Source organism: Vigna umbellata, chromosome 9 (assembly GCF_029865625.1).
Source record: "Vigna umbellata cultivar VRB3 chromosome 9, Vumbellata_1.0, whole genome shotgun sequence".
NCBI lineage: Eukaryota > Viridiplantae > Streptophyta > Magnoliopsida > Fabales > Fabaceae > Vigna > Vigna umbellata.
Window position 1 is genome coordinate 16,435,635 of NC_142173.1, and position 17,928 is coordinate 16,453,562.

Consider the following 17,928-nt stretch of genomic DNA (forward strand, 5'->3'; position numbering starts at 1 on the left):
GGATCTTACATTTTAACATACAAATATTTTCAAGGATCTTACACGGCCAGTCTGAAAGAACCATCCAAACGCTGGAAGATTTACTGAGGACGTGCGTCCTAGATCATTTAGGCGCTTGGGATGAAATATTGCCGCTAGTGGAGTTCACGTACAACAACAGCTTTCAGTCTAGCATTGGAATGGCGCCGTTTGAAGCTCTCTATGGTAGGAAGTGCCGAACGCCACTTTGCTGGTTCCAGGAAGGAGAGAACGTGCTAACTGGACCTGAACTCATCCAGCAAACGACCGAGAAAGTGAAGTTGATACAAGAGAGATTGAAGACGTCCCTAAGCAGGCAGAAGTCCTATGCGGATAGACGAAGAAGACCTTTGGAGTTTGCTGCAGGAGACCATGTATTCCTTCGACTCAATCCGATCACTGGAGTAGGCAGAGCCGTTCGTCCAAAGAAGCTATCTCCTAAATTCATAGGACCTTATCAAATCATGAGGAAGATCGGACCAGTGGCGTACGAACTAGTCTTACCTCCTCAATTGTCAAATATTCATCCAGTCTTCCACGTTTCTCAACTCCGGAAGTACATAGCCAATCCTTCTCATGTGTTGGAGTTGGAAGACGTTCCACTACGCCAAGACCGAACGCTGGAGATGAAGCCCGTTCGTATTGAAGACGTCCGCACCAAATACTACAAAGGAAAAGACGTTCGTCTGGTGAAGATGGTGTGGGACGCAAAGACTGGTGACTCAACGTGGGAAGTAGAGGATGCTATGAGGGACTTGTATCCTCACTTATTTTCGGGTATGTACTAATTTTCGAGGTCGAAAATTTTTGTAGTTAGGGAGAATGTAAGACCCTAGATAATTACCTCTGCAAAACACCTGTCCAATCAGATTTAATGCAATTAAACCACTATGTCGTGCATTGAAAAACGCACCCACGTCATTACTCAGACCATTAAAATCCACTCACACTCTCTGCCACCCGTCTGCCATGTGTCAAGTTAGAACCTTCTAAAAATCAGTAGTGGAAGACAGGTGTCCGCGTGTGAGTGAACGTCCGTTTGACTTGGGAAAGAGAATTGATTTTTCTGAAACACTCCTTCCCATTCTCTACATGCACTCACCTTCTTCCTCAAAACTAATTTCTCCATTTTTTTCCACCTTCTCTCTAGAACCAGTTCACCTTCTCTCTACTGTAACTCATCACCTTCTTCTCCGTTCACATTTCAGAACCGTAGAAACGTTCCCTGAGACGTGAGCGTCATTCTGGACCGAACAGAATTGGGATCTGAGCTGGTAAGTTCTCGTCTCTGACCGTTCGTCCATTAGGTTTCATGCGAAACCAGGTTCTAGGTTCATGCATGGGTGATATCTGAGTTATTTTGATTTTGGTGTTTAGATTAAGTGCAAGATATTAAGTGAATCTGAGGGTAGGAAAACATTGGTTGGACGAAGCCAAATCTTGCGTCTAGGACCAGCTGTTTGCGAATCCGGGTAAGGGAAGCTTATTAATTTAATTTATACTTGTGTGTTGTATAAAAGCATGATATGGATATATGTATATCGTCTGTTTGAGTATGCATGAACGAACACTGTTGTACTGGATGAATATGATTTCTGTTGGTTGAACTGTATGTTGATTTTGATACATATGGATTGAAAGATGGATGACTATTGTATAGTTTGATTTGTAAATATGATGAACTCTATAAAGTATGTGAATTAATGATGGATATGAATTTATAAAGTATGAATCGTATGAGAAATGTTGAGTTAAGATAGTTGAAAAATCTGAATATGATAATTCTCCCTATGATAAATTACGCTCGTCATCGTACGGTCTTATACCGTTCGGTTTCCCTGAAAATGACTTAGAATGGAATTCTTTCATTCGGGAAGAATTCGGTTTGAGAACGAGCGTCCTCATTGGAATCACTATGTTTGAGCGTTCGGCTCAGCATAGAGATGTCGTATACCATAAATTCAATAATATTAAATCACACCTTTATACTTTAAGGTAAATAGCGCTCAGTCTTATACCAAGCGTTCGTCTTAAATAGCGCTCGGTCTTATACCAACCGGTCGTCCTAAATAGCGCTCGGTTTTGTACCAAGCGTTCGTCATAATTGGTGCTCGGTCATCTACCCAGCGTTCATTCTAATGAAGTGTTCGGTCTTATACCGAACGCTCGTCCTACCTTTGATTTCTTAACGGACGTAAAGAGCGTTCGTCCAAATACTTAGAAAATGTATATTGTCGCGTTCGGTCATTGACTGGCAGTCGATTCTTTTAAACGAAAGGTTCCCAATGTAGTTAAATACTCTTCTGGCTGTATCTTCGTCCAAGTCGAGTTAACCTAACATCTTGGTACTTAAAATATTCTGAAAATTGGTTGCATCACTCTAGAGTCATTCTGATTTGGTAATGGGTCCTTCTAAATCTTGCTTTTAACATTCGTCCTCTTCATTCAGAAAATTGAACGTTCGTCCTTTTATGAAAGTGGAACAAAGAATGAAAATGTTATTAAGATGAAGTATTAAGATGTGCGAACACTATAAGAACAGAAATTATGATTGTGGATTTTGAACGAGCGTTCCAGGGAGGAATGTCTCATATATGTTGAATATTGGATTGGTAAAGTATGACTGTGGCTATTGCTAATGCTGGCTTGGTCCATCCTGATATTCCGTGATACTCATCTTCACGTAGAAGAGGGTAGTTCATGTGTGGGAATGGCAGGAGGTTCTATTCCTTAGGGGTACTTTGGATAGAGCTAACCTCGAGTGGCAGCTGATGAGTGTATTCCAGTTACTACATCACTCGGGTGCAAGGACGCCTGTAGCTACACGGTTCATACAGTCCGGACGGTCTGTCTAGTATATATATAAATCTATGTTAAGTTACATGCTGTGTGTGAATTGTAATGTTAAATGTATATGTTGATTGTATGAATTAAATTATATAAGCTTACCCTTTCGTTTTCCTTGGGTTGTCAATTGTCTATGTACGTTCGTCCTGTATTGCAATGATCATCCGTGTGGATGTGCGCAGAAGGCGAGGCAACTCTGGAAGATGTCATCGAGGAGGATAACTTAGTCGAAGTTGAGGTGAAAGCGGAGCAGTAGGACGTCCGTCTGTCCTTTTTAGTTTTAGACGTTTGTTTTTGAATTGGACGTTCGGTTATATTAATTTTGTTAAAACCGTTCGTCCTAAAACTGTATTATTTCCGTTTCTTGTATAGTGGTTCTGTACTTAAGCCGTTCGACTTTTGAACTTCGTTTATTAATATAAAGACTGCATTGATTTACTGTTAATTGTAATTAATTCTGATTTATAGTAATTACTGTATTTTGGGATGTTACATCAACATCCTAACAAAAATCTTTATTTATTAAAAAAATTAACATAATTTTACATTTTTTTACCTTTTTAAAAAAAATAATCTTTAAGGTGACGATAGGGTCAATTGACTTTATTAACAGTCGCAATTTAACCAACACTAGAATTTAAATTGATATTTTCTTATAATACATTAATTTGCATGTCGAGATATGTTCAACTCCACTGAAGTTCAAGGGATATTATTCTCAAATAATTCCACCCTTCAGATAAAAGTATAAGCTCATCCTACTCAATGGTGCAATTTTGTGGACTTTGCGTGTTCTTGCGTAATTCACTTGTATTCTATACAAGTCTACGAAATTATTATACACTGTTAACATCCTCAATTACTTTTAAAATATACTGGTCACTGATTTTGATATTTCAAAATGTATTAAAAAAATTTATAAAATACAAACATCAATGTATTTCTATTGTTTAGTAGAAGACAACATAAAAAATATTTAGTTATACCATATTTTACCATCAAATCATTCATATGGTAAAATATTTAAACATATTCTAATCGTTAATTTATGAGAGAGAAAAATAAAAAGTATATACCTAGGTGATCCTGCATGATTTCCACAGCTCATACTCAAGTAACATTAATGAACTCTTTCTCACAATATGGAATTTAAATATATGTTTATCCAAAGATTTTTTTCACTATGAGCTTGCATAATGTATGAAAGTTAAAATAAAATAAGAAGTATATACCTAGGCGTTTTAAATTTAAATAAAATAAAATAAATACAAATATGAATTAATAAAATATTTTAATTTCACAATGTTAATCAAATTTTAAAATAGAAATAAATGATATCTTTTGTGAGAAATTAAAAGAATAAATTATTAAAAATCTTACATAGATTAAAAATAAAAGAAAAAAAATAGTATATACAAATCTTTACAAGGTAAACTTTTAGGATGTATTATACTAAATTCCATTTCTTAAAATAAATTAAAATATTCTAACTTACACTTTTAACATATATTTTAACTAAAGATTGGAGATGATAGATATTTCTAAAGTTATCTACACTCGATATGCACTCAACCATAAACACCTACAGTACACATCATGCATAGTTACTTAAGTTCTTATCCAGATATTGAAACATTCATTATCAAAAGAGTTTGATGAAGCTTCCTCGTAATTTCTCATAAACTTGATGCTAAAACTAACTCATTAAATGAATAGATATATCATGTTCTAGATAGTTGGGTTACCTAATTTTTTCCATGGAAATAATAATTATAATCTATATTGCAACAGACATCATCATATGTTCACAAATATCGTAACTCGAGTATGATTAAGTTAATATCTTTATATAAAATTAACCATGATAAGTTGGTGTAGTAAAGATTTACTGGTAATCATTCCAATAAACTATGTTAGACATTATTAATATAGCATGAAGATTTTATTAAAAAAATGAAAAATAAAATAAAAGCATGAGAAATCACACCAAACTCATGATAAAAATATATGAAATGTATGAGCTAAAAATACTTATAATGAAAAAAGTAAGAAAATACAAAGATATAAAAAAAAATAAATCAATGCAACACCAATAAAAAATTAATGTTCAATAATCAAATTTTTCAACACATTAAAACATATTATAGATGCTCTGAAATCCTTATTTTGAAAGATTTAGTATTAACTTTTATCATAATGAGGCTTTCTTGTAGTTTGAATTAATTCATCATCCTTCTCAAAATTATAATCTCTCCCTTCCAAAAAAGTATAGTAGTTCATTTAAAGACTATTTTCAGTTTCTTCATAAAAAAAGTTTCCTTATACATAAAAAAATTAAAAACTACATGAGAATCATTAATCATGCTTATAATTACAATTATGGAGATAGTGCAATTATATATTTATCATATAACTAAGAGATAATAATCAATTATTGTGTTTCCTCTCGCATGATGTAGGTTATGTTTTCTGCATAGAACAATCTCTTTTTATGTCAACGTAGTACATCAAAGCTGCTCAATTTTTATCATAAAGATTCATTGCTAAAGTTGGCCGAGGAAGTTTCCTTTGTAATTTCTATATCCAACTCAATATCATTTTCCAAATGTAGTTTGTCTCTTTCTAAATTTCTCAAACTTTAATGCATAATTTAAAATCTTCTAGACTTATTAAGACCACCTACCTCACTTATCCATTCTTAATTTTGATCTATAACTTTATTCATTTATATTATCATGAAAAAGTGACAAATGATACCCTAAAATAGATCTTACAAAGTTTTATTCTAATATTATATAAAATAATGTTTGGACTATTTGTTTTAAAACATTTATAAGAGAAAATTACTAGAAATATAAGTTGAATCAAGTGAGAGATGAATTGACCAAATAAATTTTTTTGGAAGAATGATTCATACTAAATCAAATCAATCATTTTTTTTACAAAAAATCTTTGAGATCAATGTATCCCGTTTTTGGGATCAGACCATATCTCCAACAATTAATATTAAGAGCTTGTTTTTAAAAGTTATTCATGTTTTAGATTTATTCTCAAGAAAATGGGCGAGAACAAGTTATTTTGGTCGAAGGTGCTTCTATTAATTAATAGACCATATATTTAGATGAGTTAATTACAAGTTTTGCAATGTGGAATGAATTTTTTTATTATTATATATATTAATAGATGTTTTGTTGAAAAACTTTTGGTTGATTAGACTAACAATGAAAACCGTTGATGATTGAAAAGTCAAGAATATTATCACATTATACACTTAAGCTTTACTATTTTTTATGTTTAACAATGTTGGAGCGCCAATAAATCTACGCTTGCTAGTGAAAAAATTTGAAAAAATCTTAAAGAAGAGAAACAAAAACAATAATTCATTCCATGAGAAGTACAATGACAAAAATAATATTTTAATCTCTTAGTTTCACTTACTTTAGTTTTTGAAAAAAAAAATGGCATATACGGATTACGTATTTTTGCATGTAGAACACTCTGAGAATTATTCAGAGTTTCTTCTAGGGTCACCGTTACGTGTAGAAGTTATCTAGAACCACTAGAACAAAGGCTGGACAAAAATAACTGATCTATACTGTATTATAGTTAACTATACTATATTATACTTAAAAAAATTGATCCACTTTTACTAAAAGTTCAGGATACTTATTTTATGGTTTAGTTTTTAAAAACTGCACTCATAACAGTTTCGGTTCAGTTAACTCTGAGAACTGTATCTACTCTCTTCTCTTCTCTAGTTCTCGTTCAATTGCTCCGCTAAAAAAACGTTATTTAATAATAAAATATTAATAAAAAAACCGTTCAAATAAAAAATTAATAATGAATTTTTTAAGACAAAATTTTTTTATCACAAATTTTTATATTTTTTCATCAATAAACATATATTACTTTTTAAATAATATTATTTTAAGTAATAAAAGTAAAATATATTTTTTTTAATTTAATTTTATTAAATGATAAAGGAATATAAATCATAAAAAAAAGACTATATAAAAAAAATAATACTTTAAATATATTATATTCTTTAACATATTATTAAATATGTAAAAATATGTTAAAAAAACTTTTAATGATATTAAAATGTGTGTAAGCGCACACACTAAAATAACTATTTATTTTAAAAATCAAGTTACTTTAAAATAAATATCAATATTATTACTTTTAAATGATAGTATTTTACATACTAAAACTAAAATATATTTTTTAACGTTAAATTTTATTAAAGGTTTAAACCCTCCCTTGGTCCTCAAGTTTGTATGAAAATCTCATTTGGGTCCTCAAGTTTTTTTCTGTCTCAATTGGGTCATATTTTTTGTAAAAGTGAGTACATTGTACCATAACCGTTAAGTAGTGTGAGACGGCATTAAATTCATGTGAGCTGGATTTTTCCATTTACGGAGGTGGCATTGTGCACTAAAATTGACTGTTTGTTGTGTTTTATCCAAATGAAACTTGCGCATTCCCGTTTTACCCTTCAAACCAGGCTCAAATTTCAAATCCTACCCCTTTCTCTCATAGTATTCTTTTCTTCTTCTTCCTTGAGGTTACACCGAACCAGTCCATGGAGCCACCCGCAGCGAAACACGGCTCCTTGCGGAACATTCTGGTTCATCTATTCTCCTTCGCCGTTCTCATCCTCGCCACGCGATTCGCCATCATCGTCACCGTCCGCGGCGGCTCCTGCGAATCCGCCGATTTCTGCTTCTTCTCCGAAAACCTCACTCTGTCCTCCCCCTCCCCATCCTCTGACGCCGGAGATCCGTTTACCGGCAAGAACTGGCGTCGTTCCGTCGAGTACTACGCCGCCATTTTCCAGGACCTCATTGCAGACGGCTTCCTGTCCCCTAACTCCCGTGCCCTCTGCATCGACACGCCCGCGGGCGAGGACGTCCTCGCTCTAAAAGAGGTCGGCATCGTTGACTCCGTCGGAATCTTTAAGAAACCGTCGCCGCCGCTGATCCTCCACGGTGACGGTCGCTGGCATCCGTTCTCAGGTGACTCATTCGACTTCGAGTTCTCCGGCAACGGCGGCTTGGAACGTTCGCGCCCGGCGGAGTTTGCCGCGGAGATCTGCCGCACGCTCCGTCCCGGCGGTTTCACAGCAGTGCACGCGGCAGTGAGAGACGCTTACAGCTTCGATTCTTTGGTTGAATTGTTTAAATGCTGTGAATTGATCAGAACTCGAGAAATCAACGGTGTTGAATCCTCTCTGGTTCTTGAAATCTTGTTGAAGAAGAAAAAGGAAAACCTTAATTTCGAAATGGAAAGTGTAAATAGTAGCAATTTCGGGAATAAGTGCTCTGTTCCTGGGTATAAACGTGAAATGGTTAAAAATGCAAAGGCATTGATTGAGGAAGAGCCATTGAAACCTTGGACTTTATTAAAGAAAAATGTGAAGAACGTAAAGTACTTAACTTCTTTGTTGAAGGCATGCAACGATCCTCTCCAACACGAAAATATACTTTGGATGAGATGGGATGCCCTTAAATGTTAGGGCTTCGTAGCCTACGTGGATAAAACACAACAAACAGTCAATTTTAATGCACAATGCCACGTCCGTAAATGGAAAAATCCAGCTCACATCAATTTAACGCCGTCTCACACCACTTAACGGTTATGGTACAATGTGCTCACTTTTACAAAAAATATGACCCAATTGAGACAGAAAAAAACTTGAGGACCCAAATGAGATTTTCATACAAACTTGAGGACCAACGAAGGGTTTAAACCTTTATTAAATGAATATATAATGAAATATCATAAAAAAAATAGTAATGTAGCAAAAATAGTTAATATTATAGAAATATCAAATGAGAAAAAAATAAACAAACGTTTAAGAGTAATTTTTCTAGTATCATCTTTTATTATATTATAATAATTAATAAATATTAGTTTAATTTTTACATAATAAAATATAAATAATAAATAATTGATTAATAAAACAATTTTACGAGGAAACAAAATAAATATAAATAAAAAATTATTTTAAAATAAAATAAGTAGATAAAAAGATAAAATAAATTATATACACATATAAAACAAAAAAATATAAATAAAAAAATAAAAAAATAAATATAAAAGTAAAATAATATTCATGACAAAATAAATATAAATAAAAAATAAAAAATAAATAAAAAATAAAAAATAAAATAAAATAAAATAAATAATAAAATAATTTCCATACACATATAATAATAAAAGAAATATAAATAAAATAGAAAATAATAATATCAAAAAATTAAAAAGTTAATTTGTAAGACACTTATGAATAAAATAAAATAAATATTAAAATAAATTTCAATTAAAAAGAACATTTATTGTTATACTATTCAGTTTAAAAACTACTACAATTCAGTTTAAAAACTAGTACAATTCAGTTTAAAATTAGTATAGTTACTAGTTCAGTTTAGTTTATATTGTAGTTTAGTACAATTTAGTATAGTTCAGTTCAGTCCAGTTTGATAAAACAAAAAACAGTTCATCTGAACTGTTTTACAGCTCAGTTCAGTTTATACAAATTAGTTTTTAGTTCAGTACAGATTTTAGTAGTACAGTGCAGTTCAGTTCTATTTGCCCACCCCTAACTAGAACTTGTTGGTATTAACAAAACCGCCGAGATTGGAAATCATTTTTTTTATTACATAAATTATTTGATTACCATAAAAAATGCTTAATAAAAAACACAATCAAATAATTTCAAACTAAAATTAAATATTATTACATAAAATATGTTGTAAACATTGTCCAATAAAACTAATTGCTTAACATAAAAATAAGAGTATTCAACAATACAAATTAAAAAAAAAATCACGGCACCCAATAAAAAGAAGTTGTGAGAGAAGAAGAATATTCTGGAAATGTTTTCATGAAGCCATAGTCTTTGTCAAATCGTACAAGTTCAAATTTTATTTAAAGCTATGAGAAAAAACATTAGACCCTAATAAGTAAACTAAAGTCAAACATCACATCGAAAACCTATAAACTATTCAAAAGTTAACTTCTTGGTCTAATGGTCATTTTACAAGAGAAGCTATATATAGAAGAAAGCTTGAAGAGAAGATGTTATTGATGAGAAAGCGCATATTAACATAAGAAGAGTAGCAACAAGAAAAGAGAGAAAAGCTTAAAGTGTTCTTACACTGTCTAACGCTCAATATCTTTTGAGAGAAAAATCTTTATACAGAGATAAGCACTTTCAAATTTTGTATTGTATTTGAACACATATCCTCTCGCTAAGAATTGTTCATTTGTACCTTGTAGAAAATCCATTTGTGGATTTGTTGTAAGTTTTGGAGAGAACTCAAATACTTGATTGTTTAACTCAGGTTGAGTTGAATGTCTAGACAGTTGTTTTGTGTTAGATCCTAGAGAAACTAAACTCAGTCTAGTCAAGTTGACTAGGAAACCAGAAGTGGTGAGAATACTCGATGAGATCCTGGAGAGGAAAAACTCATGTAATCTTGGAAAAGATTAGTAGAACCCCTTAAGAGTTCTTAAGGGAGAATTGGGCGTAGCTTAGGTTGAGTGAATCAGTATAAAAATGTGATTTATTACTTCTTTGTTTAGAACGTTTTCAAATTACTCATAATATTAAAACCTGGTGTATAGTCATCTTAAAACTCTTACACATTATATTTACAAACTACTAGACACTGATTTACGAAAATATTTTTAAAAACACTATTCAACTCTCATCTCTTAAGAGTTTTTAAGAGAGAATTGGACCTAACTCGGGTTTTGTATAATTGTCATTACATGAAAAATTTATTAAAAAAATAAATAAAAAAGAAAAAAGAAAAAAAAGATCACATTAAACCTATGATAAAATTGCATCACACTTATACGAAACTATTTCGAACTCCATATATATATAAAAAAAAAGGTAAAATCTTCATCATTTTATCATTAGTCAATGCTCTAATAACTTTTAACTTTTAGAAGTTTTTATTTTAGTAGATTTAGTATTAACTTTTTTGTCTATTCCTATTATGATTTCTTATAATTTGAACTGACTCATTAAAATCTTCTTTCAAGACATATTAGCTCATTTAGAAGTTATTAAGAATTTTATAGGTGAAAAGATTAATAATTACCTTATAAGCTATTTAATGTAAATTGTCACTTTAAAAAAAAACTAACCAACTTAATTGAATTTAAAATTATACCTTAACTGTAATTGTTCTATTAATCAATTTGCTAAATTTATATATTTAGCCTTGACCATTAACTAAACATGTTAAAAACCATATACAGTAACCAAAATATCTGCATTCATCTACAGTTTTAATTTCAAGCAACATGAATGATAACAAAATTTAATCAATATATTAACAAATAATTATGTAAAAACACCTAAAAATTTGAAATTGAAAGAAAGATCTTTTTCGTTCACGTACTATTGGGAAGCATGTTAAAGTTTACCAGGTTTAAAATAATCTACAAATAACCTTCAATAAAATATTTTAATACCGACAAGAAAATCTCAACGTCAAACAAGTATATATATGAAAGAATAAAAATAACATATAAAGAGAGAAAAAATCACGAACACAAGCCAAAAGGCCTATCATATCCTTTAAAACATTTTGGATATTTTTGTAGCCAAAATTCTCTGTATAATCCCCTCATACAAATGTAAAATTAAAACACTTATTGTTTCTGTATAGGATCGAGTCACTTAAGTCCTATACAATTTCCTCCAAACATCGTCCGGTTCATGTTTCCTCCGGTCTCCGTCTGGTCAAGTTTCGTCCAATCTCCTGTGCACCAGCCGGAGGTGTACCTGCTAAAGATGCTCCGATGCCAAAGTTAGTGATAGTCCGATCGGTAAGTTAGTGCTATAATAAATGCGTAATTAATGAATCTACCTGTTTTTTACTTTGACTTGTATTTATAATTTTGGTTATGGACCTTGATTAACGAAGCCTTAATCACGACCCAAATAGGACTTAATGATCCTTAATCAGTGTTTTACCTTAATTATGTCGGAAAATATCTTCCTCGACCGGTCGGCCATTTGTGCCTCGGTCGTATGGGACGTCCAGTATTATCAGTTTTGGAGGCATCTTCCCGACCAGTCGACCTTGCCGCTTGTGCCTCGGTCGTCTGGGACGTCCGGTATCCCTAGTACACTTATGTATCAAATTACTTAGGAAACCTCACTCCAATATTTATTCCTAATTATGAAATCAAACAACTGAGCCTTAAATATTTCCATCACTTGCTGCATATCGCCAGAGGCTCTCCATTTATTAACATCACATTAAACACAATTAACTATGACAAAGTTATTTATGCTAACTTTTCACTTGAGCAATTAACCACTTTCACTTAAACAATTAACAAACACAACAAATCTACCTCTTAATAAAATAACTACTGCCAAAAATATAATTAAATACATGATAGATATAACCATATATCTTCTAAGACAAAAAGTAACAAGTAAAACTTAACCAAGAAAACTAACCACAATTTGTATAACTATTGATAGATATATTTGTTTTTAGTGATAAGCTTACTCAAGTGTCTATAATTCATATATAATCTCTAACTATCATTCTTCTTTAGTTAATAACTACAAATAAAAAAAAGTATATAATTCATAACTACCATAACTAAAGGGGCTTCCCCTACGCATCCATAAAAAGTAAATGCATGAACGAACGCTCCTACAAAAGAGTAGGCCAACAACTGACCGAACGTCCTAAGGTTCGACCTTCACGTTCGTCTCTTCCAATGCTTCTTCCAGCAACTCTTCTCCTTCTACTCCCACCCACAGGGTGATCATCGCAATGCAAGGACGAACGAACAGGAACACATGACAAGACAGAAATAGGGTAAGCTTATGTAATTTAATTCAAGTATCAAATATATTTCACACAATCAACTAAACAAGATAAATCATTAATTCTTTCATGCAAAGCCTAATACTAGACTCTGACTGTCCGGACTGTATGAATTCTGTGTAGCTACGACGTTCGTGCACCCGGGTGATGTAGTAACTGGGATACCCTCAACAGCTGTCACCCGAGGTTAGTCCTATCTGTCCAAATTAACCATAAGGACTAGGACCTCCTGTCATTCCCACACATGACTTACCCTTCTCTACGTGAGAAACGAGTAATCACGGAATATCAGGATGAACCGCCAGCTTAGCTTTATCCACATTCATACTTTACCAATTTCCAATATACATTCATGAGATATTCCTCCCCGGAATACTCTTTCATAATCAAAGTCATTTCATCCATATCATATTCCATCATCTTTCATCATTAAAACTTCAACTTAACCAATTTGAATAAAGATCCCGTAGGATACCAAACGTTAGTTTTTAACCCAAAACGAGACTGAAAACTTGGAGTGAGACCGAGATGTCTCCAACTCAAAACTAATCAAATCGAGAGAGTTACTCACTTGTTGTGAAAGGGACCGAATACAATAATACTTCTCAGAAACCAATAGAATTGAACGTTATTTTCCAAGTGAGCCAATTTAATGAACTGACTCTTGAGATTTCAAACCGAACACCGTAAAGCCTAGGCTGAGTACTAAGACTATAGGCCGAAACCAATTAAGACAGATACTGTAGGACATCAAATAATAGCACTTGACGGAATCATATGAAGAAACCAAATGCCAATAAATACTTAGCTTCTTAATGAGTTAAACATCAAGGAAACCGAATGTCAGTCGAAGACCGGGCACTGTAGAGAGCAAATGCTATTGAGTTTGGACGAACGCTCTTATTATAAAGATAGATTACGGAAATGAGAACTAGTGCCTGGTGTAAGACCGAGCACTTACTTAGTACGAGCGCTTGGTGTAAGACCGAGCACTACTTAGTACGAGCACTTGGTGTAAGAGCGAGCACTACTTAACTTATAGAATAAATGCTTGATAAATATAAGATATCATTTAACTAATGTTCAAGAACGAACGAAATATACAAATACATATAGATATACTGAAGTTTATAATCAAATACCAAGGAACGAATATCCTTGGTTGAATGCTTAAGTACAAATATTACAAAACGAAACGAAGACGCTAGTCTTCAACTAGAATTCTCTCCAAATGAAAGAATCCAGTTCCAACCGAATCCACAAGAAAACCGAACATTATATTGAACGAGCGCTGGTCTAATACCAAACACTTATTAAGAACGAACGCTATTGAGAACGAACGTTGGAATAATTGAATGATCAATACTGACTCTCGACAACATGGTCTAATACCAAACACTTATTAAGAACAAACGCTACTGAGAACGAACACTTGTATAATTGAATGGTCAATACTGACTCTCGACAACATGGTCTAATACCAAACACTTATTAAGAACGAACGCTACTGAGAACGAATGCTTGTATAATTGAATGGTCAATATTGTCTCTAGACAACATGGTCTAATACCAAACACTTATTAAGAACGAACGCTACTGAGAACGAACCCTTGTATAATTGAATGGTCAATACTGACTCTAGACAACATCCCTACCCATTTCATGGCTTTCATTAATCATCAATACTTTTAAACAACATACCATATTTCATCATCAACCAAATAATCAAACACAATATCATTCCAGTTTCTCATCGCTTAGATTCATATACTCATACAGCCAACAATGCAGTAACAACCATATTTCGTATTCATTCAGCAATCAACGAACATGCATCTATTCAAAGCAACAAAATAAATCAAATTATATAAGCTTCCCTTACCTCTAAGCTAGCCGAAATCAAATTATACCACACGGCTGAGGGAAGAGAGAACATACCAACTCAGAACCCAAAATCGATCGGCTCAAACGGAAGCCCTTGACACCGGAGGAGTAAAAGCGGTGCCTGAATGGTGATCGGAGGAAGAAAATGTGAGAATTTCTTAGAGAGAAGATGAAGGAGATGTAGAGAGAAGGAGGAGAAAATGGATTTTCAGTAGGTGGAAAACGATGGTTGCATGCAGAGGGAAGAGAGAACATACCAACTCAGAACCCAAAACTGATCGGCTCAAACAAAAGCCCTTGACACCGGAGGAGTAGAAACGATGCCTGAATGGTGATCGAAGGAAGAAAATGTGAGAATTTCTTAGAGAGAAGATGAAGGAGATGTAGAGAGAAGGAGGAGAAAATGGATTTTCAGTAGGTGGAAAACGATCGTTGCATGCAGAGAGTGGCGTAAATTTTGAAACTTTGAGTTTTACTTCTACCTTCCACACACCTATCTTCCACTATCTGATTTTCAGACATCCCTTCCTTGACATTTGTAATCCACTATGTAGGAGTTTTTAGTGGTTTTAAATGGATTCTGACAAACTCTAAAACTCACAGTAATTTTAAAATTCGATAAATTTAATTAAAAAATTCACCTAAGTTTCAAAATCTAATATTTGTTTATCTCAAATTTTGAAATCCAATATATATTACTCTTCAATTTTAAAATCCAATATTTATTTCCTTCCAATTTTGAAATCCAATATTTTAAAATCCAATATTTATTTCTCTCGATAAATCTACAATTTTTTATATATTCATTTAAATTAACATAAATTAAATATGTTGAATAATTTTAATTTAATAAAAATTCAAATAAAATTTATTAAACATTATAATTAGTTTAATTTAATAGTTTAATATAATTTATGTTAATATTTTAATATTTTAACATATAGTTTATTAAAAGAAGTAAAACACATTTAAAAAATAAATAAAAACAAAAATATTTTAAAATAAAAATAAACAAAAAATAATAAAATCAATACTAAATTTCAAAATTCAAAATGTTCATTAGATTATTTTGAAATTTAAGAAAGTAAAAAGAATGAAAGTAAATGTATGAAATCATTAAAAGAGAGAAAAAAAATATCCTTATCATAAAGAATAATTTAGATATTAAAAGGAAGTTTAGAAGTTTAAGGAGAAACTTAAAAGCACAATTATTGTTAAACAAGCTAAAACCCAATAAAAACACTTTGGGCGTTACTCCTTCCACCACCACATTTTCTCCCTCCACCTCCCCAATTTTATTACATATTTTTTGAATTACAAAACTAACCTTTTATAATTACAAAAATAACCTTTTTACTTTTTAATCCTAATTATTTATTTTAATCCTAAAATGTATCTTTCTACCCCTTCTCACCAACCTCCCAACCCTTTCAGATTCTCACCCAAACTCCATGACATCTGTTTCTCATCTTTCATCATTCCTCCATATCCATTATTCAAAAATAATATATCAAAAAATATAAATTATATTATTTAAATATCTTCAAAATTAATATAAAAAAAACTGTAAAATATAAACCATATAATCTTTAAACGGATGTGAGCATCCGTCAACGGATGTCAACATCCGTTTAAGGGAAAACGGATGTCGACATCCGTTTTCATTTTTTTACCTTCTCTACGTTACTTTTCACACCTACCATTTTTCCTCTCCACTTACAAAATACCACGTGTGATTTTCTCTCCCCTAACAAACTTTGTTTCTTTTCTCTAGCACTCAAATGGTTTCATCGTCTAATCTTCACATTCAAGCGTCACTGGAGCTCCATCACTGTTCCATTATCACTATCGTCTTCTTCTCCAAAATTCTTCCTGCCCACGCCCATGGTACTTTCAAATACACTCAGTGACTCCATCAAATCACACACACAGGGGCACTACTTCACCTTTGTGCTTCACCCTCCATTATCACTCCATAAGCATTTTACCCAGGAACAGGGACAATCACACGGCACCCGTTCAACCCTCAAACAGAGAAACCCAATCACGCGTGACCTTCTTCCATTTTCATCAACCAACGACATCCTTTCATCACCTGCAATTCCAACACAATAAACACAATCCATCAACATTTTCACCCAATTTCCAACAGCTTCCATCTTCCATATTCAACACAGGGGTCACACGGATCACAACCCAGGTCCACGTTCTTCGACTCTACCATTCAACTCCATCCTAAATCCTCTGCTCTTCCGCTCCTATCTCAAATATTCCAACAGTACAGGGTAATCAATTAATAAAAAAAACAAGTAACGAGAGGGGGCAATGTCTTGCGGTGGCTCGCCGGAGGAGGGGAATCAGTGTTGGCTCCGTTTTGGATGTCTTGGGTAAAAGATTGTGGGCTCTGTCGGCGCCGGTTTTGGCGGCGCGTCTCCGGTAGAGGGTATTGCAATGGCGGCCGCCGGCGGTGAATGAATAGACGGAGCGGTGGCTGGATCCGTGATTTCAAAATATAGAGGAGAGGAGTCCCTACGCGTTCGGAAAAGAGAGGGGAGGAAAGGTGCCGCCACACCGTCGCATACCACCCACCGCTGAAGGAGAAAGAAAACTTGTATAGAGGAAAAATGGAAGATGAGAATGATGGTGTTTGGGTGAGAATCTGATAAGGTTGGGATATAGATTTTAGGGTTAAAATAAATAATTAAAATTAAAAAGTATAGAGGTTATTTTTGTAATTATAAAAGGTTAGTTTTGTAATTCAAAAAATATATAACAGAATTAGAGAGGTGTAGGGAGAAAATGTGGTGGTGGAGGGAGTAACCCGAACACTTTCTTTTCGTTCTTCCCATTGTTTCTCTTTTCAAAAACTCCAAATTTCCCCTTTTTCTTCATTCTCATTTTATTGTCTTTTAGTGACTTATGACTCCACAAATATTAATAAAAAGGGTATTGCATTTTTTACCAGGTATTTAGTTTTCAATTTTATTTAAAAAATGACAAGAATTATACTAAAAATTTTTTTATGATTTTAACTAGAAATCATGGACTACTTGATTTAAAGCCGGAACATAATATTTCTCACTGACATCTCGAATTTTACATACTAAAATAGAATCACTCACCTTATTTTCTAAATAGTATTTTTAATATTCAATCTTTCACGCCTTCTCAACCAAAACTTTCTTCAATCAATTTAATATTTTTAATTCATCTACGCTTCAAATCCACGTATCTATCCTCTTTTACATTCCCCTCGAATACAAAATTAATTAATATTTGGAAAGTAAATTGGTAAAAAGAAAAAGTCGTA

General features: G+C 32.8%; 1 protein-coding gene across 1 annotated transcript; it reads left to right on the forward strand.

Moving 5' to 3' along the window:
- Window positions 1–7,351: 7,351 nt before the first annotated feature.
- Window positions 7,352–8,380, forward strand: LOC148192713 (uncharacterized). Its single transcript, XM_088099271.1, has one exon. The coding sequence runs from the start codon at window positions 7,448–7,450 to the stop codon at window positions 8,378–8,380; it is 933 nt and encodes a 310-aa protein (XP_087955397.1). The 5' UTR covers window positions 7,352–7,447.
- The last annotated feature ends 9,548 nt before the right edge of the window (window positions 8,381–17,928 follow it).

Bases quoted from the DNA above. Each gene is read 5' to 3' on its own strand.
- LOC148192713 (XM_088099271.1), top strand. From the start codon at position 7,448: ATGGAGCCACCCGCAGCGAAACACGGCTCCTTGCGGAACATTCTGGTT.